The sequence below is a fragment of the Aptenodytes forsteri genome, unplaced genomic scaffold (assembly GCF_000699145.1).
Source record: "Aptenodytes forsteri isolate BGI_AS27 unplaced genomic scaffold, ASM69914v1 Scaffold325, whole genome shotgun sequence".
In the NCBI taxonomy this organism is placed as follows: Eukaryota; Metazoa; Chordata; class Aves; order Sphenisciformes; family Spheniscidae; genus Aptenodytes; species Aptenodytes forsteri.
Window position 1 is genome coordinate 769,473 of NW_008795575.1, and position 22,320 is coordinate 791,792.

A 22,320-nucleotide genomic window follows, 5' to 3' on the forward strand; every position below is an offset into this window, starting at 1 on the left:
TGCTGGGGTGCCCCGCAGGCACCCCCGCCCCTTACCTTCCTATCCCCCCTGTCCCAGCCCCGAAGAAACCCCCACAAACCCAGCCTTTTCCTAACCTGATAGATTTATTGAAAAATTAAAAGCACAAGCTCTGTATATATAAATACGACGGTGTTGCCAGCAATTTACAAGGCCTCTGGTTGCTCTCCCTGCATCCCCACCCGTTGCCCGTGCCACCTGCCTGGGCACTGGGGCGAGCACCCGAGGGAGCAGCGACCGCCCGAAAAACCCTCCAGCCTGAGCTATGGGCCCACCTTGCTCTGCTTGTGGCACTCAAATGACAGCGGGGACACCCAGACCTCCGCCGTCCTCCCACCCCGCTCCCCAGCCTGGCCGAGGGGGGAGAGGGTGTCCCCAAAGGGCAGCTCCCCCACCCCTCCGGAAGGGGTGGACAGGGAAGAAGACTTTAAGGGATGTGCACTGATTTCTGCCCGTTCTCAGCCTGCCCTACCCAGGCAGTGAGAGTCTGTGGTGGGTGGGGGGGGACATTTGGGGACGAGCTGGGGGTGTCTGTATGTGCAGGGCGGCGCAGCGGGCGAGGGCACTGCGCGGTGCGATGCTGCTTTCACACCTCGGCGCTGCCTTCCATCCTCGTTTGGGTGCTCCCTGCCCCAAGCCGCTCTCCCCAAACCCATTCGGGTTTCCTAAAGGGCGACGTTGAATTCTGTGACCAAGAAATCAATGTAGTCCTTTTCCTTCAGCTTAAAGGCTTCAGCGATGATACGGGCGGCTTCCCGATGTTCTTTGCCCCAGAGCCCCGTGCCGTTCACTTCCAAAATGACGTGGCCCACCTTCAGCTTCCCGCAGTTGTGCGCCGAGCCTCCGCGCTGCGGGAGAGAGGTGGTCAGCTCATGCTCCCACCAACCCCCTGCCTCAACCCAGGGATGAAACACAGGGGGTTTTGGGAAAACGGGAAATACTGCATTTTCATCATGTTCACCCTGACCTGGCGCTTGCTGGGTCAGGGTGAACATGATGGAAATGAAACATTTCAGAAAGGGGGGATGAATTTGGCTTCCCTCCTGCTTGCTCCCGGAGCGCAGCGCCAGCTGGGATGGCCAAGAATAACCAAGGCACAGCCAGCTCTGCTTTTCTTCTGCTGTAAATAACTTGAATTTTGCCCCAAGTAAACAGCAGAGGAAACGGTGCGGGGAGAGCTCCCAAGGGCTCAGTTCCCCAGCTATCATCCACCATTCCCCCTCCCCAATCCTCTATCCGAGCAGAAAAAAGGGAGTTTCCAGACATCTGGAGACACCAGCCAAGCTCTCAGCGCTGCCCAGACCCCCTCCGAAAATGTCTGCAGCAAATTCTTGGCTCCCAGGACGTGCTTTATGGTATGGGATCATCCACGGCCACGAATGCAATCCTCAGCAACCCCCCTGCAGCAGAATGATGCCTCTGATGTCTGGGGAGATGCAGGGCTATCGGAGGGGGGAAGCACACCTCCAAAACCCCCCCGGGGGCAGGGCTGCCGCTGCACTTGGGCTGTGGCTGAGGGGCTTTCCTGATGTCCAGGGAGGAGAGGGACGGGATGTGCATTGAGTTCTTCCCATTCTCAGCCTGCCCTACCTGGATGGTGACGATGCGGGGCAGTGGCTGCCGAGTGTTTGCTCCACCCTCGATGGCGATCCCCAAGGTCGGTGCGCTCTTGGACACTCGGATCAGACACGATGTGGGCTCCAGGAGCCCTGGCTGCAGGGAGAGACGGCAGCGCTGCCGAGGGAGGCCAGGCACCATCTGCCTGCCACGCTCCCTTGGCCGGGGTCCCACGGGAGGCAGGTTCACCCACGGCAGGCTTCCGTGGGAAAGGGACAGACACGCTGCCTGTAGTTGCTCTCTGACTCCTGACATCCAAGATCCCAACCGTGTGCAGGTCTGGAAGGGCTTGGGGAGGAGCAGAGCAGCTCTCCGGCCGCCTGCCTACGCCCCTCAACCTTGCCACCATCAGAAACCCTCCAATTTACTTCTGATACCTGATGCCACCTTCCCTTCCGGGTGACCCGTGACTTCACTCATGGGACACTGCCCTGCAGATGTCCCCTCAGAGCCAGGAACTCTGCCATGTCCCAAGTAGCTGCTTGCTGGAGCTGGGAGGGTCGGGATTTACCCAAGACAGAGCGAATCAGCCCTACAGTGCCCCTCTCAGCCGCTCCTGCCTCCCTTCCCCACAGCTCAGCCCACCGGTGAGCTGACTCAGCTCATTAGACAAGAGGATAACGAACCCATCAAAGCACAAAAGAGGGGTTGCTGCCTGCAGGCAGAGGGAGCAGAACTGAGGCAGCGGGGAGCAGCACTGCCCCTTGGCAGCCCCAGGTGCCCACCTCCAAATGGCAGCGCCCCGAGGTCCCCGGGCACCCAGCCTCACCGGCTTGGAGGCCCCTTCTGCCGCCCCCTCGCTCCTCGCGGCCTCCTTGAGGCTTCGGCTTTTCCCAGGGACCAGCTGCCGGCTCTTGTCCTTGCCGCTCATCTCGACCTCCCCGATGTCCACCCCACTGTCCTCGCTGAGGGTCTGCCCGCTGTCCGACAGCTGGGAGAGCGTGGAGGCTGGGGAGAGACGAGGGCTGTTAGAGGTTGGGCAGCGCGGCTCTGCGGCCAGCCGAGCACCCACAGGGCCACGTACCAGGGGGAGGACATCTCACCCGCTCCCAGGGCTGGGCAGCTTCCCTGGGGATTTAGACCTGGACTTCGGAGCGGGGTTCCCAAGCGGACCCGTCCCGAAGAGCAGAGCTGTGCACAGGGAGCATCAAGGAACAAGTAGCCTCAAACCCAGGTCCAGGATCCAACCCAGATCCTGAACTGGGATGGAGGAAGAGGGCGATGAGCTCAGGGATCCTGCTGGAGGCCAGTTTGAGCCAGCCCATGCTCAACACCAGGGTCTGGGAGGAGACGGGGACAGACCCGAGCAAAGAGGAGCTGCCAGGTAGGAGTTTTCTCCGCTTCGAGGATGAAGACTCCGAGTGCAGACCGAGAGACTCTGCCTCCAGAAATGAGCGTCAGGAACAACGGTACGACAGCACCTGCAGAGAGGGCTGAAGGTCCGGGAAATCGGCTCTGGGACTTGGAGGAGTTGGGGTCACACCGCCGACACCCCTCGGGCAGGATCCGGCCCCCATCCAGTGTCAGAGGCAGGCACTCCCGCCCCTCACCCATTACCCTGCGATTAATGAACTAATCGCAGTGGAAGGACGGTGCCACAGGAGGGCGACAATGCCACTCGCATCGGGTCCCACGGAGCCTGGACGCGAACAGGGCATTTCGAGGGGGGCTCACAGGGGCTCGGGGATGCTGTGGGTACCCCCAGCCCCAACGGGTCTCAGCCGAAAGCAGAGCCCACCCTCCTGGGCACCCTCAGGGCTCCAGGACCACCCCTCCCACCCCCGCTGGACCAGAGCCATTTGCCGAGGGACCTGCGGAGCCCGGCACGCTCCTCCCTCGCTTCCACTTCTTTTTCCCAGGATATGCTCAGGATAAATCCGACTCCCAAGCTCAGTGTAGGCATAATTAGACTTTTTTTTTCCAAAATCTGGAGTTAATGGGAAAATCCCAGAATTGCTTCTTTTTTTCTTTTGAAACTCCACTGGAAGCAGGTTTTACGAGCTAACGCAGCAAAGCCCACACAAGAGAGAAGTTGTAATCAACTGCCTAACAGAGCTTGGTCTTTAAGTAAAGGTCAGCCTGAATTGCGCTGGAAGCCCAGGGAGGCTTTGAAGAGCGTGCTGAATGCCAACGGGGAGCTGGCTGCCCTGGCCCTGGGCCTCGCAGGTTTTCCGGCGTTGCCAAAACCCAGGGCTGAGGGCTTTGTCTCAGAGATTAACACCACTACTGCTGATAACGCTGTGGAGGGCTTTATGCATTTTCCTGGATTTTCACTTTTTTTTTGCCGTGATGCTGTCAAGCTGTTTTCTGCAATTGAAAATTCATCTCGGGGAAAAAGGCAAACCAACACACGGCTACCAAACGTTGCCACACCGATCCAGGCTCTGTGGCTTTTACCCTACCCTGTTGACCTGGAGTTTGAACCGAAATCACGGCGTTTGCCCTTGCGGCCCCTCCCTGGCAGGCGCTGCCAGCCCACATCCCCGCCAGGAAGGGGGAAGCCCTGCAACCAAGCCTGCCGCTCAGGCAGGGACCTGCAGCCTGATGCAGGTCTCCCTCTTCCAACTCGTCCAGTTCCTGCCCTTGAGATCTATCTCTTCTCCTGCTTCTCTCGAGGAACACCCCAGAGAGGGTTTTTTCACCCCACGGCTGATAACGTGACACCCACCTCTGGCCTGGGGCAAGGGCCTCACTTCATTGACGTCGGGCTCGCTGTTGGGTTGGTGCACCTCCACCATGATGAAATGCTGGTTGGCCACGGCCTGCGGGCTGCCCTTGTCCGGTGGAGGGGGTGCCGGGTGGGGTGGGGGAGGAGGAGGGGACAGGGAAGGGGGGCTTTGAAGCCCACCGGCTGCGGGACCCTCCGGGGGTGGGCTCTTCAGCCTTGTCGGGGACTGGACCCTTGGGAAGGGACCGATGGGGTGCTGGCTGACCAAGGAGAGCTGGGCATCCATTTGCCTCCTGGAGCTGTGCAGGGCTGGGGAAATGGTAGCATAGATAGCGCTCGGGGCAGACTCCTCGGTGGACGTGGTAGCAGTGGAGGTCATGCTGACTGTGTCCTTCTCGGGGTGGCTAGGAGAGGGCGTGGGGTTTCGGGGAGCCACAAAGAAGAGGCCTGACTGAGAGGACTCGGAGGAAGGGCGCTTGGGCTTGTCCTTCCCTGGGTTCCTGTGCTGGGCAGCAGAGGAGTCCAGCATCTGAGGGGCTGAAGGAGGAGGTGGAGGCTTGAAGTTGGGTGGTTCATCTGGGAAGGAGGAGAGATCATCCTGCCAAACCAAGAACAGAAGCCTTTAGGACACCATGCTCAGCTGTGAGAACTTCCCCAGGCCCAGCGTCACCTGCATCTGCCTTCTCACAGTGACCATGGCAAAGCGAGCTGATTTTCATAGAAATGCCTTTCTGACCTTACTGGCATTAAGAACACGACTCACAAATGAGGACGATTAGAGGACAAACTACCCAACTTTTGCTTTGGTTCGCACAGACGCTACTCTTATTCAGACAGCCAGAATCCTTCTTCCTAACCGGTCTGATTAATTTGCTTCAGTGACTGCAGTGACATCCATGGGCAGGTGATGTAGCGAAGAGCTACAGAAGCTGAGGCAAAACTCGGTATCATCAATTTGCCTCCAGCTCCCATCCAAGGCGTAGCAGCACGGTGCAGTGTCTTACCAAGGAGATGTCTGGCAGGGTGTTGATGCTACTTTGGTGGCCACCTCCACCTCCCTCCAATTCTGACGTGTTCTGATAGAGCAAAGAAGGAAGAGAAAAACAGGTCACAGCAGCAAGGAGCAATCACCACAGTGCCAACATGATAGGGAACATGCAGAGCGATGCAGGGCATTGCCCAACCCCCCGCCACGCAAGGCCAGTCTTTCACCCAAAGGTTTTGGTTTCCTGGGAGGTTCCCTAGAGACTCACACATGCGAGCAAAGCAACTTGGTTGGGAAACCGACTCTCCCAAGCTAAGAAGCGTGCTCAAAGCATGCTGTGAACCTGACCTACCAGGGCAATTTCCTCTGTAGCAGAGGAAAACTCAAATCTCAGCTCCTCGTGTTTAATTTGGAGGGAGGGGAGGAACCAGCTCTGAGGGCCACAGGTTCAATACCAGGATCTTTCCCGGGAGAAGGGCAATGAAAAAGTTTAAAACTTCCCTCCCTTGCAAACCAGAGCAGTTGGTCTCAGACGCAAATAGAAGCTGCTGCCACTGCCTTCCCTTTATGAGTCAAAATGTCATTAGAAAAATGTCACAACTCAGCTCTGAACACATCACAGCCCCAGAAATCAAGCAGGGCTTCGGGAATCCGTCAGTCTGTCTGCGCAGGGGCAGCTGTCAGTCAGGATGGACCCAAGGAGAGGACGTAGATACAGTCAAGCAGAGCAAACAGGCACCCTGGCTAAGTAACAGCAGGGATGGCAGAACTGGGGGCATGCAGCAGAGGCTGGGTGCGCAGCTCTGCCCTGGCAAGCCATGCCTGGCACTGGACGGGCCTGAAGCCAGCTGGTCCTGAGTCTAGCCCAGAGCCATGGCTCTGCTGCTGGCTTTGCTCCAGGCAGGCACCAGGTACTCTCCTGGGGGATGCTCTGCCGGTGGTGCACAGCCCCAGCCCCGCCTGGTTCCCCTGCAAGGCCCTGTAAGAGCAAACCAAGACTTGGCACCACCCTCCCACAGTAACTCCTGATCTGGAGAGGTGCTGCTGCTGCTCAGACAGGGTGTACTTCGTTTCTGTCACGTTCACAGGGATGTTTGTTCATTTGTGCTGGAATGGGCAGGGTGCAGTTTGTGTTTAACTGTGTGTTATTTATTGCAGGGTAAACAACTGATTAGTTGAAATGCTGGTGCATCTGCATTGCCCCCATCTGCTGGAGGCTGCTGCTGTGCCTGTAAGATGTTAGCATCCCAAAATAGACACGGGAGACAATTAAGAGCATTAGAGAAGCAGCAAAAACATTGATGGAAAGTGCTTTTATCTCTGTGGCTTCAGAAGGAACACTGGAGAATGAGAACTAAAAGAAATGGCTTGTTCAGAGAGTGACAGGGAAAGTATTCGCTTGGGAAACCACTCCTTCCTCTGATGAAGGTTGATTTCATCATCAATTAATCCAACGTAAAGGCAGGTGGTTTTTGAAAGAGAAACATCTTCTACCCCTTCTTGGGTTACTGACCGTGCGGCCAAGCCAGGGCAGAAGACAGATTTGGCTGAAAACGCATGGCAGCAGCAACAGAAAGATCAGGCTTCAGCCAGACCTGACGCGCCACAAGACTGTGCAAATCCAAGCGCTGGCACGAAGGACGGGGCGATACCATGCGTCTGAGGATGGAGGAAGAGGTAGGTACAGCTATCTCAAAAGCGACCTGCCTTCATATTAATTAAAATGATCACGAACTGCTCTGGGCTGTGCACGCATTAGCAACAGGACTTCAGATTTGACTGAAGTGCCAATGAGTTTCAAAAGCTCAAGTGCCATCACGTCCCTGCGTGACGTCAAGGAGCAGAGATGCTTGGCCAGACAAAACGCAGCGCTGAATAAACTGCACCAAACTGCACCAGTGTGCTTGCTGCAGAGCTCCCTCCTTTTGCCATCGTTTCCTCTAACGAGAAAGCTGTTCTGCAGAAAGCTGCCCAAGTACCACCCTCCCCCCGCACCAGCCCACCTCCAGATGCTGCCCAGAGCCTTTAATCCAGCCAAATGGCTGCGTGCACAAGGAAAGGAGCCAAGGCAGAGATGGTGGCATTTCAGCACCAGCCTGGCCATGTTTGGGAGGATCTCAGCTGTGTCCCTAACTCTTCCCTCTCCAGCCATGCCTCTGCCAGCTTCAAACCCGTCTCTAAGAGTTCACTGAGCTCTTGGCAAATGTGTGAGGACCAGACCCCTGCGGTATGACTGGGAGCAGCCTGCTGTCAAATAGTCATAGTTACATCGCTACTAAAAAGAGAAGAGTCTGCCCGACGGCCCCCTAAAATCTGCCAGTGCCATCTCCCCCAGTCCTGCCACTGAACTCTGTGCCCACCACCGCGACATCAAGCCCATCCCATAGCGCACCACGTGCCCTGTCCCAGCCCCGGCCTCACAGCTAAGACCAGTCTGCACCGAGACTTGAATCCTCCTGGTAAACGGAGGGTGGGCACAGCCAGCTGCACCCAGCACCCTCCCTGCCAGCCCAGCACGACGGCCCTAATCCCACTGTCCCGGCTCTGCTCGCCCTGAACAGACGGGGACACTAATACTGCTCAGCGTCTTCAGGGCACTTTTTTCTGCTGAAGTGTGCAAGGAGATTTGCCCTTCCCCAAGCTTAGTACTCTGGGGGCAAAAGCTGTTAAATAGAAATTGCTCTGGGCTATAAAATGTAATGGCTTTTAAGCTGAGCACATTTGCTTTCAGGAATTGGCTATTTTAAGACTGTGCTTTCCTGGATTTCCCTTGAAAGACCCATCGAAGCCACGTGCCACTGCTCTGAAAAATGAGTATTTATTGAGGAGGCTGCTCCCTCCTACCGACTCTCTGCTCCTTTACCCCATCTATTTTCTAGTTACTTATAGAAATTGGAGGCCAGGCGAGGCCCTTCCAGCCCCTCTGCAAGGTGCAGCTGGGAGATTTTTGTCCTTTCCTATCTTGTGCAGAGTCCACAGCAGGAGCAATGGAGCTGGAGAGCATCTTTCAGACAGGCAGCCAGTTTCCAGTCACAGATTAAGTGGTGGAGAAACTGCCACCTCCCTGGGGAATACAACCCAACCTTTAATTAACCTCACAGCTCCAAATGAGTCCCTGATTTTCCAGTTACTGCTAACAAGAGCTTTGCAGAGCTACTCAGCCTGACTCCCGCAGGGTTTAAATTTTGAACAACTGCACCAGTCTGAGAATAAGCCCAGCTTTCCTCCTCTCTCCCCTTCCTTCTCCCACCCCAGAATGCATCCACAGGGCTGGAGGAGCCCCAGAGCCCCTGGCTCTGCCCCAGCCTGAGCACAGACCTCTCTGACTTCCAGGGCTCTGAGGGTGACACAGTGACACCCACGCGGTGGCTTCACCCTGTCTCCATCCTCACTGCCCGAGAGGATCGTGCCAAGCACACGGGAACCCTCCACATGGGATGTCTGTGTCTGTCCTGGAGGGGGTCAGAGGACAGCTGGGAGCTGGAGCAGCTTTGTGACGGTGGACATAGGTGAGGAAGATGTCCCCCGTTTCTCTGCTCTCGTTCTGCTCTCCCTCTGGGGACAGAGAGATCATCTGCCAGCTGCCAAAGAGGCTGTGGGCTCTTGTGCTTGAGATTCACTTTCCAGAAAGAGGAACAGCTCAGTGCCGTCCTCTCCTTACTTATACTTCTTGTGAAACGGAGACCAAAGACAGACAGGGGCTAGCAACTCAACTGGGTTACTGCACTGGACCCAATCCTGCAGCTTCAGGGAGCTGGGAGCAAGTCAGCGCCTGTGGAATCAGGCCCTGGGAGGAGAAGGCACCTTTGGATGGCAGTGTCTTTGCTAGGAGGCAGCGGAGAAGAAAAATGAAATCAACAGCGATTTCAATTCCTTAATCCTAACAATGAGGGCTGGGGCAGGAGGCAGGGACAAAGGACATGCTAGACTGCCGTGCTTGTAAGCAGTTAGAAATTCATACTGCTCTGATCAGACAAGTTGCACCTGATTATTGCAGTCTACAATTAACCTCTGCTTTGCAGGATTCATCTTGAGATCCAAGATTTACAAGAGGTGATGGTGACACTTAGGTAGGCAGACACACATCATCCGTGAGCGGCACCATCAAACATGGCTTTGTCTCATTTCCGAGTATCCTTCAAGCATCCCATAACACAATCACTTTTCGCATGGCAGGTCCTGATCAGCCTCAAACTGGCTATTTTTGGTGTAAGTTCACCCACCAACCCATGGAGAGCTGATGGGACAGGGGGTCTGGACTAGTGTCACTGCCTTTGGTCATGAAGCCAAAGAAATCTGTGTCCCACGGTTCAGGGTGCCTGCAACAGACTCAATCTGGGAACACTACAGCTGTGCTCTTCTAGACAAGTACCATTCCCGGAGGGGTGTGGCTTTTTGGCTAGGTTCACAGCTACCAGAGGTCTCCTCTCCCAATGCAGTACTAGTAGCTCTCAGCTCCACCACTCGCTGTGTGTGCTCAACCCGCTGACCCCTGTGATTTCCTCCCAGAGAAGGAGGGAATGCACTCCGCATCACGGAGCTGCGCTGCAGGGCACAAGCCTGCAGCTCTTCTCAGCCTCCTCCCAACCAAGAGCTCTGTTGTGACAGAGGGATTTCCGAGGCTCTCCCCACATCCATGTCTAGCCTCTCTGAAGTCTGTGTGAGGATTTCTCCACGGCTGAACATGCACAATGTGAGTACACTGACCCCTCCTGCACTGGAGCACAGATTTTTGCAGACCCAAGGCCCATAAGGAAAATTCTCCCCCATCCCTGAGGATGCGTGATGGAATGCGACCAGCCTACTGGTATTTAGCCAGGGTGCCCATACAGCAAGACAGCACAGCAGCAGGTAGAGCAGGCAGCAAGGCAAGAAGGGCAGTCTGGGGTCCATCAGGCATCAACGCTGCCGGTCCTTCTAAAACCCCAGCCCTGAGCTGTCAGTGGCACTCAGGGCTTTAGTGCAAGCAGGACAGTGGTACCAGCTGGGTTTGGTTCAAGGCTGAGACCTGTCTGCACTGCAGCACCAAGGCCTGCAGCCATGCTGCCGAGCTGGGGAAAGGGACTCTGGAATGGCTCAGCAGAGCCACAGGAAGAAAAGGCAGAGGGGTGAAACGAGGCGGCTGTTCACGTGGCTGAGTCGCATGCTGGCCCCTGGACAGCCTGTACCCCGCCTCCCACCCGATGCACATTCGCACGCACTCTCAACCCGTCGACTATGGCAACCACGGTACTCGAACTCCCCGTCTCGCTGACAGCCCCTACCTCCATCAGGTCTATTAGCCACAAGAGCCGCTCCTGGGGACGTGCGAGGGGAAAAGCAGATTAAAACAAGCATAAAAGCGAAAACATAACGTCAGGGAGGATGCAGAACAAATGAGTGAGACAAGCAAATCCCGGCACGATGCATCCCTCCTCCCCCAAAACCCACCCTGCAGAATCCACATCCAGCGCTGAATGTGAAGGCTGAAATGAGCCCCTCCTGCGAGAGGTGCGGGGGAGGGCAACAGCAGCAGGGGCTTAGGGTAGAGCAGGGCAGAGGAAACAGTTTGGGAGCTCTGCCGCTCTTCTCTCTCTCCTGCTAGCTGAGATAAGCACCCATCCACCATGAGCTGGTGTTCTTTGCTTGGCAGCTATTTTAGCAAGCAGTGGTGGTAAACATCTCAAGTGTCAGTGTTCCCACCACCCGAGGCAGAGCACAGAGGGGTCTATGTTCTCACACCCATGGAAAGAGGTGCCACACTGCCAGGGAGGACCTGCAGTGTGACCGAGGGACACAGGTTCTTGAAGGGAGCTCTTAAAACAAGGCCCACCAGACGGTGCCCGCTCTCTTCTCTATGCCAGAACAGCACCCCAGTCTCCCTCACCGACCTCCAGGCCCGTGTGCCAGGTGGGGCTGGGCCATCGCTCACGCACCAGGCCAAGCAGCCACGCTTGGCACGTGGTGTCACAGAGCAGGAGGGAGAGCACGGCACGCCCAAGGCAAGTGGTACAGCCCCAGGCACGGGGATAGCATGGGAACAGAGTGTCATGCACAGCGCACAAGTCCTGGCAGACCTGTGTTAGCCCTCTGATACTTCAGAAAGATTTTCCCAGCAGGCCCTCGGAGAGCAGCACAAAACTCGCTTTGTTTATCCTGATCCAGAAAGGATCTCACTGTAATCCCTCCTGAACAGAGCAGACGGCTTTCCTACAGGTATTTGTGAAGTCAAGGGGACAAAAGCACAGCTCTGATGCGCTGAAACTCTCCGAGGCCTCTTGGGAGGCTGGACCAAACTGCATAAGCAGGACCAAACTGCATAAGCAGGCACAGCCCCAGGAAAGCCCCCCCTGCCTCTCTCCCCTGCCGGCTGTGTTGCCTGCACCCTCCACAGCACAATCCCACTCGCCCCGGCCGTGGGCTGGTTTGCTTGCTGTTGAACTAGCAGAAAGCCCATTGTCATCCGTTCTTTTCATGAAGGTTTTAATTTCCAAGGTTGCTAATGCATTTAAGATGAAAGGCATTTTATGGCTAGGAAATTAATTTCGGGGCTGTGTGCCTGCACGCTCTGAGGTGATTACGATAACTTAATTAGACAGTGCGTGCAATGAAGGCCTGGCAGAGAGACGTGGGAGCGCTGCTGCTTAATGCTGGAGAGTGGGCAGGGGCCGGGACAGGATGCAGCTGGCCTGGCCGCTGCGGTCCCTGCTGGGATGGGGAGCGGACAGTCAGCGTCTTTAAGGAGGTGATTTAAAAGCGACAGCCAGAACTGGTGAATAGCGGCAGGCATGGTGTGGCAGCGACAAGTCGCTGAAACTTCTGTGTGTATGCAGCTTGCATTGCACAGCGGAGGTCCTGGAAGGGAAGCAGACCTCCTCCCTCGCTGGGGACAAAGTGACACTTAGCAGCAGGCTCAGCCCCCATGCAGACGATAGCGGCATCTCAGTCTCAGGGGCACAGAGATACCAAGCACGTGTCACAGCATCACCTTATTGCACCTACAAATCATGTTGTTGCACCCAGTCCACAAGGAAGAAAAAAAGAGCTTTGGGGGAATCCACCGGGGAAGCAGACTGAACAGGGTTTCCTGTGGGGTGAAATGCCTTTATAGCACTCCAGGGAAGTCCAGGGAAGTGAGTTTTTCATAGGGCTGCCAGGAGCAGGTGTTGAAAGAAAAAGGAACAGCCAGGAGGGACTTACCCGGGCTGAGCTGACAGTTGTGGCAGTGAAGTGGCTGCTGGAGGAAGAGACGGTGTCGCTGTAGGACATCATAGAGTAGGAGTCGGTGCCAATGCTGGGCCCCAGGGGCTGTCGAGCCTTCATGGACTCAATCTCTCTCTTCAGCACCAGGTTGTCAAAGCGGTCGAGGTCTTGCGGGGAGATCACACCCCGCACCTCTGAAAGCAGTGAGAACTGGGCCAGGCAGACAGACAACCAAAGAGAGGTTGGAGCATGACCATATTCCTGGGTAGGTGAAGACCCATCCTCCCACACTGTTCAACAGTGGTAATGAGATGTACTGGCAGGTAACGCACGAGGAGGTTTGGTCCTAAACTTTACCAGAAGCTCCTCTGCCACTGAACACCAGCCTGTATCCCTCATAATGTCCTATATCTAGATTTTGCTTTCATACCCTCACCCCTGATCCTGAGCAGATAACCTTGGAAGCACTGAGCCACACTGTGACAATGGCTCCGCTCAGTCCACGGGGTAGAAGAAACTGTCCCTGACCTTGGTGTGGGCCTCACCTTAGCATGTGTGTTGAGAAGCTCGAAGAGCGCCATGACCAGAGCATCCACGGAGATGTTGCCTTCCTTATACTCATCAAGGTAGTACCCCATGGTCGCCCGCTCCTGTTCATTCAGCAGGTGCCGTGCCTGTTCTTCCAGCATGACTCGGGTCTGGTTCACCATGCTGCTCAGCATTACCTGGGAGCCAGCCAGGCCCCGGTAAAACACAGGCTGCAGAAGAAGAAAGGAGATAGGCTTTGGCCTGGCATGCCAAGGAATCAGCTGCTGAAAGGAGGGCAGCTGTCCCTCTGCTGAGACAGCTGGGCAGCATAGGCAGGACCGAGAACTGCCCCCTTGCTCTGGGCTCTGCCTGCCAGCCCAAGCTGCCTGCGTTTCAGACCAGTGCTCTCACCCAACTACCTGTGGCAAAGCTGGAAAGCGGGACTGGAAGGGGGATGCCAAGAATGGCTGGAGGCAGGTACCCCCAAGGATTCACCAGCATGGCTACTCAGTGTCAACTACTTGTCTGAGTAACTCCAGAGCCATGAGTTTATGCAACACCAGTTGAATAAACAAACCAGCTTCCCAGCTCTGTTCAGCAAGCACGGACGCTGTCCCTTGACCAGCTGTTGATTTAATAGCAGGCTGTATTCCTTCCTGGCAGAGCTGGGGGGATTGGGGCTACGAGAGAGAGGCAAGCTTCCCATCTTGTGTGAAAGGCATATCTGCCCCCGCTGCAAGCTCGAAGCAGACCCTGGTGAAGAAAGAGCCACTGGCAACCAAAGGAGTCCCAGGGAGAGACGTATCTGGCTGCAGATGAAAGGCTTTTTTCTTTGAGAGGGATTTCTGAGAGGAGGTCCTTGCTGTTCCCCTCCCTGGCAGTGTTGGCACAGTCAGCGTAGGGATATGGAGCCAGACAAGACCCCGACTATCCCAGGGAACGCTGAAAGGCATTGAGGCTGGGGAGCACGTTTTGCCAGCAAACAGCACAAAGCTGTTATCAGTGAGAGCCACCTGTGAAACCTTGCTGCTTCATTTCCATTTAAAAGAAATGTGCTTTGCGAAGAGGTGTTTGGAGAAGATGCAGTCACAGCACTGGGTAAGGCCCTGCCGCTGCTGCAGCCCTGCCACCGACTGGTGTGCTGGAGAGGGCTGGCTCAGCTCTGCTTCAGGGTGGGAAAGATCCCAGGAGCTGTCAGGGCCCAGAGACAGCCACCATGTGGAAGGCCTCACGGTCACCTCTGCAGGGTGGAGGGGGTCCCCATGGTCCTTGTCCGTGTGTGATCACTGCCCCTTGCCCATTGACGTGATCGTTCCCAGGCTAGGAGGCACCAGATGTGCTGCAGAACTGACCCACCAGCAGCACTATTTGTAGAAACACAGCTGGCAAAGCGAGATGGGCAGGAGAAAGGCTAGAGCCAGTTAAAACCCACCAGTCCTCATAAAACTAACGTCCCTTTTATAATCAGGAGCACAAAGCCCCCCCTCCCATGGAAAACAGGAGACAACGATGGTGATTTTTTCACAAGGCATCAGGAATGCCTGATATTTCTTACCCTGGCTGTCGCCTCCGCAGCATGATTGCCCACTGCCCTGCAAGGAGGGAGAAGATCAGTTAGCACTAAGCACCATGTGCCCATCACTCATCACCTGAGGCCTGGCATGAGATCTGTTATGTACTCTCCTCTCTCTGCCTGTAAGCTAAAAGCTTCTGGCCTGAGAGAACAGGGAAGGGGCAGCAGCATGTTGTCTTCTAAGACAGAGATGCTGTCTTCTAAGCGCACCAGGTATGGGGGCCACACACCTAAGCGCCGGGGGTGCTCCCATAGACAGGTTGCCGATGCACATCGCAGTGCATCAGGCTGCCACCATTTCACACGCTGCCGCTCCACACCCATCCTGGGTGACTGTACGTACCCTGCGGGAGCTCTGGGTTGGCAGCCCTACACAGCACGCTTGCATGGGGTGTACCAAGCACATACCCTGCTGAGTTGACGAGGGTCTCTCCGATCTGGGAGCTTGCTATCCACCTGGTCTCGTCCACAGTGGTGCAGGCGTGGGGCAGCCTCCCGATGTCTTTCACTGTCATGATGAGGTGGCGGGAAGACTTGAGCAGCTTCACTGCCTCGTCGTGGGGGATGCTGAGGAAGCTCCTGCCATTCACCTCCAGGATCTGGTCTCCTACCTGCGGAGTCAGGATGGGGTGAGCCTGGCAGGCCTGGGGGCTTTCCTGTTAGGAATATGCCGCCTTCTCCCACTAGGGAGGAGCTACTCAGTCTACCCCACCACCAGACTAGGACCACAGCAATTGGAGGCACCAAGAAAGACGAGGGAGAGGGGCCAAGTGGCGGTGGCTGGAGATCAATCAAGCCAACAGCCAGCAATGGACCAGGATGTGAAGCCTGGAGGAGCCTGTTTAGGATCCCAAGTCAGACCAATCTGTCCAGTCCCCTCGATTAACTAGATTTGCAGACCCGCTTGGTTAGAAACAACCTGCAAAGAATATCAAGACCTCCAGCCCCAATCCCTCCTACTGATCTGGGAGGCCAGGAACCGTCTGCGGAAGCCTCAAACCTCAGATCTCTGTGTGCAGCAGGGAGGGTTCAACTCAAGTGTCTCACCACGGTTTCCAACGCTCTGTAAACTGTAGGATCTGAGACAGCTGTATTTCATCTCTCCTCTCCTCCTATTTCCTCCCCAGCTGCTCCCGAGAGCTTTCATTTTGTGGCCAGGGCCTTTGCTGTAATCAGGAGCTTCCCTGACAGCCTGGCCATGTTCAAGACACAGCACTCATCTGGTATTTCTCCCTTCATCCCAGCTCCCCCCTCTCTTTGCTTCTAAGGCATTCAGTGCCACTCCTCCTCACTCCCATATCACAATTCACCCTGTTTCTGATAAGCCACCTCTTTGAAACTGCTCTTTCATATCTTTGCTTAACCATAGGCTTCTGTTCAGCTCTGTCAAAACACAGTCTTATTTTCTGCAAGCAGAATGAGACATCCCTTTAAATAACTCGCCTCCATCTTGGAGGAGGAGAGGAGAAAAGAGGGAGCGAGAAGAATTTCTAAGGCTAAAAAAATAAAATGGAGAATTGATATGATCCTTTCAGCTCAGTCCTTCTCATTCTGCCGCTGCATCAAGGAAGCCTCAGAGGACCAGGATTAATTCTCCAGATTCTTAAAATCATTTACTCCAGTAAGAAGCCATGATTAACCACTGCCAAGTCTATGTGGTGGGCTGTGACCCTGCTGTCACCCAAGCTTCCACTAGTGCTACCCTGAACTTTGCTGGGGTGAAATAGCGGACATCGGGACTACCACCAGCAAAGCTCAGCTGAGCGTAAAGCACGAGTGATCCAGCGACTGCTCCGGCAGGGAGGGGAAGCCAGCTGCTGGTCCGAGGAGGCAGCAGCTGATCCAGAAATCGCAGTACAGCCCCTGCACTTGGACATCACCTCTGTTTTATGCTACAGCCATGCTTAAGTTCACAAGAGCATAGGGCCAGGGCTTGCATCAGCTACTCTCCAGACACAGCATTGCCAGTTGAGATAGAAGGCGGCTGTAGCAGTAGGACTGACACACATATGGGCAACCTGCACACTCCCACACACACTCCCACTCGATTTCTGGTAGCCTGTGGCATTCAGATGGTCGGTCCAACAACCACTGAGGCTTCAGGGCTAACAGGACGCCTGTCAAGGCATCCACTGCTCTCACTTTCTCTTCCTGGGACAATGTTTCCCTTCCACTAGTGCATCCAGTGAAGGGCTGGTGGGAACCGAGGGCAGAGTGGCCATGCTGCAGTGTCAGACACAGTGCTGATAAAACTCAGCTGTGGCTTCTCCAGGCATCCCCATGAGGACGTCCTCGGCAGAGAGAGCACAAGAATGGGGAAGAAAAGACAGAGAGAAATCCTGCTGCTTGGTCCAGAAGAGACCCCTGATCACACCCCTGGCTGTCTTGAGGTCTGTGTTGTGATGGACACTGTTCAGACCACCTGAGAGGTGATCTTTATGAGAAATCAAGTAGAGAGAAGGAAAAAAGCAAGCTGGTGGAGAGCCCCTGGGTGGCAGGAGTGAACATGACTTCGCAGGGCTCTGTCACAGGTGATAGGGGCAGCAGGACCCTGGCTCTGTGCTTATCTCATGAGCCACTGACCCACCTCGGGCTGTCTGAAACTGATGCTTTGTATATTCTTTTATTATTATTATTATTATTATTACTGTTTTCCTTTATTTTATTTCAATTATTAAACTGTTCTTATCTCAACCCATGAGTTTTCTCACTTTTACTCTTCCAAGTCTCTCCCCCATCCCACCGGGGCTGGGGGGCAGCGAGCGAGCGGCTGTGTGGCACTCAGTTGCCAGCTGAGGTTAAACCACAACACTCAGTTAATGGATCTGACTGAAATTCATGGCTGCTTCTTGCAGGGCTGGCTTTCAGCTGGTTCAGCTCTCCCATCCGACTCCCCACATGGTTACAGGATCAGGCAGCTGCTGTGGGGTGGCAGGAAGCCCCAGGACTGTCTTGGACTGGTGGCTGGCCACCATGACAGCTGAGAAGTGGCATGGCCTCAGAGCAGCACAAAGCTCCAGGAGCATTTCACTCACTCCAGCCTGCTTTCCAGGGGAGGGCAGAAGAAATCCCCCAAATGCACTGTATGGCATTTGCACAAACAGGTATTTGCTCAGGCTATTTAAGGGATTGCAGAGGCAGAGTTTCTGCGTGCCAAGGCGGCACGGCAGCTTCCCTCCCTGCCCACTGCAGGGCCATGGAGGGTCATGCATGGAGACCTTTGTGCTCCTCTGGCCTTGCAAAAATAGATGCAGAGGGAGAGATGGCGCAGGATCTCCCTGAGAAGCAATAAAAAGATGCAAAGGAATGGAAGAACCTGAGGGTTACTGAACATCCCGAAGGTGGGGAAGAAAATCCTAAGATGCCTGCAGCAGCAGTGTGAGAGTGAGCCCAGGAGAGAGTCAAGATTTAGATTGGATATTAGGAAAGGTTTCTTCACTGAAAGGGTTGTCAAGCACTGGAACAGGCTGCCCAGGGAAGTGGTTGAGTCGCCATCCCTGGAGGTATTTAAAAGACGTGTAGTTGTGGCGCTTAGAGACATGGATTAGTGGTGGACTTGGCAGTGCTAGGTTAACGGTTAGACTCTATCTTAAAAGTCTTTTCCAACCGAAATGATTCTATGATTCTATAAGATCTACCAGCAACACTCGACTATTTGGGTTAGTTCAGACTAGAGGTGTCAGAAGGGGCTGGTAAAGGTGCTTTGAAGAACCAGGCAGGACTTTGCAACTGTCCAAGATGTGACTGATGACTCTTGAATGAACAGAGCAGACATAGACGAAAGACTATAACCAACAGCTCATGGACCACTTTGCTCAGTGTGCAGCTGTGATTTGAGAATGATCAAGTAAGCCTGCAACAAAAACATGTGATGGGAAACCGTGGTAAGAAACATATCAAGAATTGCTCAAACTAGTGTAATGGCAATATCCAAGTGAACGCGTGACATTGCTGTGAGTGCATTCCCTGGGTACATCTCTGCCTGCCCAGCAAGGAGACACAGAGAGAAAAGTTCTAGAGAAGGGAAACAGAAATAATTAGCGGCAGATGAAGGTGCCTGTGAAAGGACAGATCGAAAAGATTAAGCCTGTCAAATTTAGAGAAGAGATAATGTGTGGGGAGCTTGATGGAGCTATACAAAATAATGCGGGCAATAATGAGAAGCCAGAGAAGGGCTCCTGCTTACCCTTCCCTCTGATGAAAGGACAGAGGGTGCTCGGTGAGGCTGGAAGGATGCTCTGGGTGGCATCAATAGGAGAAAAGGAGCTGGAGCAAAGCACCAGACACAGCTTGGATGCAGCAGAGCTCAGTTCTGCGTTCAGCTCCGTCCAGTGACCTTGAGCAGATTTGCCTCATTCTTCTGGGGACAGTTCCTTCCTCTGTGACACACAGAGGGGCTGGTGAATAGCAAGGGCTGTGGCAGCACAGGAGAGCCCAGTCCCCACCAACACCACTGTCAGGGCCCCTGAGTTTTGTCCTCACATGGGTCAGCCGATGCCCTCTGCTTGCCGTCTTCTTAACCGCTGTTAACGGGGCAGCTGCACAGTTAATAAGGCAAAAAAGATGATGTAGGTAAGAGAGAAAGCCACAGTCCCGTGGTCAGCCAAGAAGGGAGCCAACGCCTTCAAGCTGGGCTGATGCAAGCCTGCAGCTCAAAGGGAAGAGGGAGCACATGACAGATGCACTTCAACAGCCACTGCAAGGCCCTGGTGCTGGCACAGGCCGGGTCCTGCTGCACCACCTTTTGGTTTGGCTCCAGTAAGATGCTCAAAGCAGCAGGTGCTGCAAACAGAGCCACCTGCTCTTGGCTGGCCTTTCCCTCCTCTGACTTTCCCTGTGGAAGGACAAGAGACAGCACTGGGCACAGGTCAGACTTGGCAGGTCACGACCAGGGGGATGGTGGCCCTTTGTACCTGCTGGCTGGAGGGGAGAGAGTACAGAGCACAGCTGTGTCAGGGTAGGATACTCACACCCACCCCAGCAGACTGCGGAGCACAGATCGGTTCCCAAAATCATATGCTAGGGATGTGAAACTTCCCTGGTTTGAAAGAAAGACAGCCTGGAGCCAACCTCACCTCTGTGCACCAGCTGCAGAAAGAGAGCCAGAGGCAGCCAGCAACACCTGAGCTGATCCACAGAGACCAAGAAAAGGGAAGGAAGGGAGGGAGGGAGCCCAAGGGAAGGCAAACGACACAAATGACCATATTCCCAACCATCAGACTCCAAAAATATCTCAAGTTCCCTTCGAGCTCTGTCAGCTTTAAACCAACAATCAGAAAATTGCTGACCGCCAACATAACAGGGAGGGAAAATTATGCCAAGTGCCTAAACCACCAAGAGAAACACACATTCAGGTGCAATGAGTATCATCTCTCAGGTCTCTCTAATCCATGGGGCAATCCACTGGAGTGGATTTTGCTGCTAATATAAGGAGCACCAGGCACACTGCAGCACCGAAACAATGAAAATCCAAATTCATTTAGATAGCTTTATTGCAATTATGAATCTTTAATAGTTTTCCATATCAGGGATTAAACTTTCATGTGTTTTTGTTCAAGACAGTTATACAGATTTAATAACCTTTCTTTAGTTTCTCCTTTCAAGAGTGGACCAAAAGGAATCTGGCAAGCCCTCACGCATCAGGGAGACCAGAGGGACCCTGGACATGCTATTTCATCTGTCTGTATCTGTCCTTCATCACTGCCTCAACATTTATTCAAAGTCCTTCATGGCGCTCTGGTCTCTTGTGCTCCGTTAGCACAGTGCCCAGCACAAGACCACCCCTATCTGGTGCTGCCAGAATATTAACACTGGGTGACAACCACCAGCCACAAAATAGATAAGTTTGAGCACCTTGTGCAGGGGGAAAGAGAGACCTTGCAAAAATAATTGCTGGTGAAGGGCAGATAAGGGAATCGTTGCACAGCCCCAATGCCTGCAGATCAGCCTATCTTGATGATAGGCTCCTATTAGAGCTGGAAAGGATTTTTTGCTAATTAACACAGATAATAATTATTTTTTTTTTCCCCAAAGTCAAGGACAACTGGGAAGGTAACAGAAGACTGCAGAGATGCAAAAGAACCATCTATTAAAACAAACGTTGACTCTGGCAAATTATTTGCTGTATGCACAGCTCCAAACCAGCACAGAATAAAAGAAGTAATAAGACGACACAAAAAAATTATAATAAAACACAGAAAAGTTATTGCCCTGGATATTTCAGGAACAACTTTTCAGTTGTGCTCAGCTAATGGTGGGTGGACACAGCAGGACCTGCCAAGTGCCTGACCACTTCAGAAAACGGGATTATTCTCATTTCCTAGGGAAAAATCTACCCCAAAATGCAGGGGCTGAACATAACATGCAAAAGGTGACAGACTGCAGACAAGAAGCAGGATTCAGAAATAATGCCACCTCGATGACAGGCTTAGCTCCTTCTCTTTCTGGAGACAGAGAAAATAACATGGGAAAGGGAGGTGCAGTCAAGAGAAACTTAATGGGCTTAAGACAAAGGTTCTGAGCACCTAAAGTCTCTTAAAAATAATCAAAATTGGCTCTGGGAGAAATTCAGTCACGCAGACGGAAAAATAGGTGAGAGATTTTAAACATGAGTTAATGTTAAATGACACCAAATTGAGCTGGGAATAACAGGGCTAATAAGATGCCAAATGGGTTGGCACTAGCACTAGTCTTATTTAATGCCACTAATGTGCTAGAAGAGAGGTTAAATTACACTCGCAGATACCACTAAAGTAGGAGGAGTCTCTCTCTAGCACAAATAATTACCAAAAGCAGACCTTAAGAAATTAAAAATATGGGCAGGAAAAAGTATGAATCTATTTGGAAATGACCAAATTAAGACTCGCAGAAAAATAAGGAGGTACTCAGCTTCCCCAGGAGGGAAACAGGTCGGGGCAGACGATCCACGTCCAGTGAGGTCAACACAGCCTGTTGGAAGGATCACAGACAGATTTGGGAGCAAGGCAAGGGAACAGCAGGTGCCAAGCGCTGTCTGAAAACACGTTCTTTTCCCCAAACACCTTGCGATACAAATATGGGGAACAAAGCAGATACAGACTGGAAATGAAAGCATACAAGGAGAGAAGATTGTCTCTTGGGGTAGGCAGTGGTTTTGGCACTGCTGCGGGGAAGTTTCTGGGAGCCTTCCAGAAGAGGAGCAATTTAAGCGACAATATCTGTCCCTCTGAAGGTGACATCGTTTGAAGGACCACTCCACACTGCCTCCAGTGGAAAGGTTACGTCTTGCACACCACAACCACTCACCTCCTCATCGAATTTCTCACTATACAGCTTATTCCCCAGACTCCGAGGCAGCCACGAGGCTCTTTTTTTATCTTCTCTTTTTCAGTATGTTTGTCTACATGCAGACCTCCAAATACAAGCCAGTTTTCAAACGGCAGCTTCATGACTGCCACCGATGATGTAAAATCATGTACCTCTTCCTACCTACAGTCTCTCCTTTTCTCTCCTTCTTTTGTATATGGATATACATGGATCGTGGTAGCCTCTTCTTACCCCAGCCTTTGTGCTGGGAACTCAGTACTGAGTTGTTTGTCCAACGAAAGCTAGCTGAAATCTGCTATTTCTGATGTAAAGGTCTGTTGTGACAGACTATTCAACACTGAATAGTGCTGAACAGGGCTCGGTAGGCACGGGCCAGGCCCCAGCACGTTACAGTGATCTGCGTCTCTCTGGAGTTGCCAGGGTGACAGCATACTTCTTCCAAAT

At 53.7% G+C, this 22,320-nt stretch overlaps 1 protein-coding gene across 1 annotated transcript in view; it reads right to left on the minus strand.

Annotated features, from left to right (window-relative positions):
• Positions 1–683: 683 nt before the first annotated feature.
• Positions 684–22,320, minus strand: part of WHRN (whirlin) — a 41,880-nt gene continuing 20,243 nt past the window's right edge. The window contains exons 4-13 of the mRNA XM_009282265.1: positions 14,980–15,182; positions 14,554–14,590; positions 13,016–13,228; positions 12,468–12,680; positions 10,553–10,585; positions 5,308–5,379; positions 4,304–4,901; positions 2,405–2,583; positions 1,609–1,731; positions 684–866 (exon numbers count right to left, since the gene is read on the minus strand). Coding sequence (XP_009280540.1) covers positions 684–866; positions 1,609–1,731; positions 2,405–2,583; positions 4,304–4,901; positions 5,308–5,379; positions 10,553–10,585; positions 12,468–12,680; positions 13,016–13,228; positions 14,554–14,590; positions 14,980–15,182 — 1,854 coding nt within the window. The remainder of the gene's footprint in view (positions 867–1,608; positions 1,732–2,404; positions 2,584–4,303; positions 4,902–5,307; positions 5,380–10,552; positions 10,586–12,467; positions 12,681–13,015; positions 13,229–14,553; positions 14,591–14,979; positions 15,183–22,320) is intronic.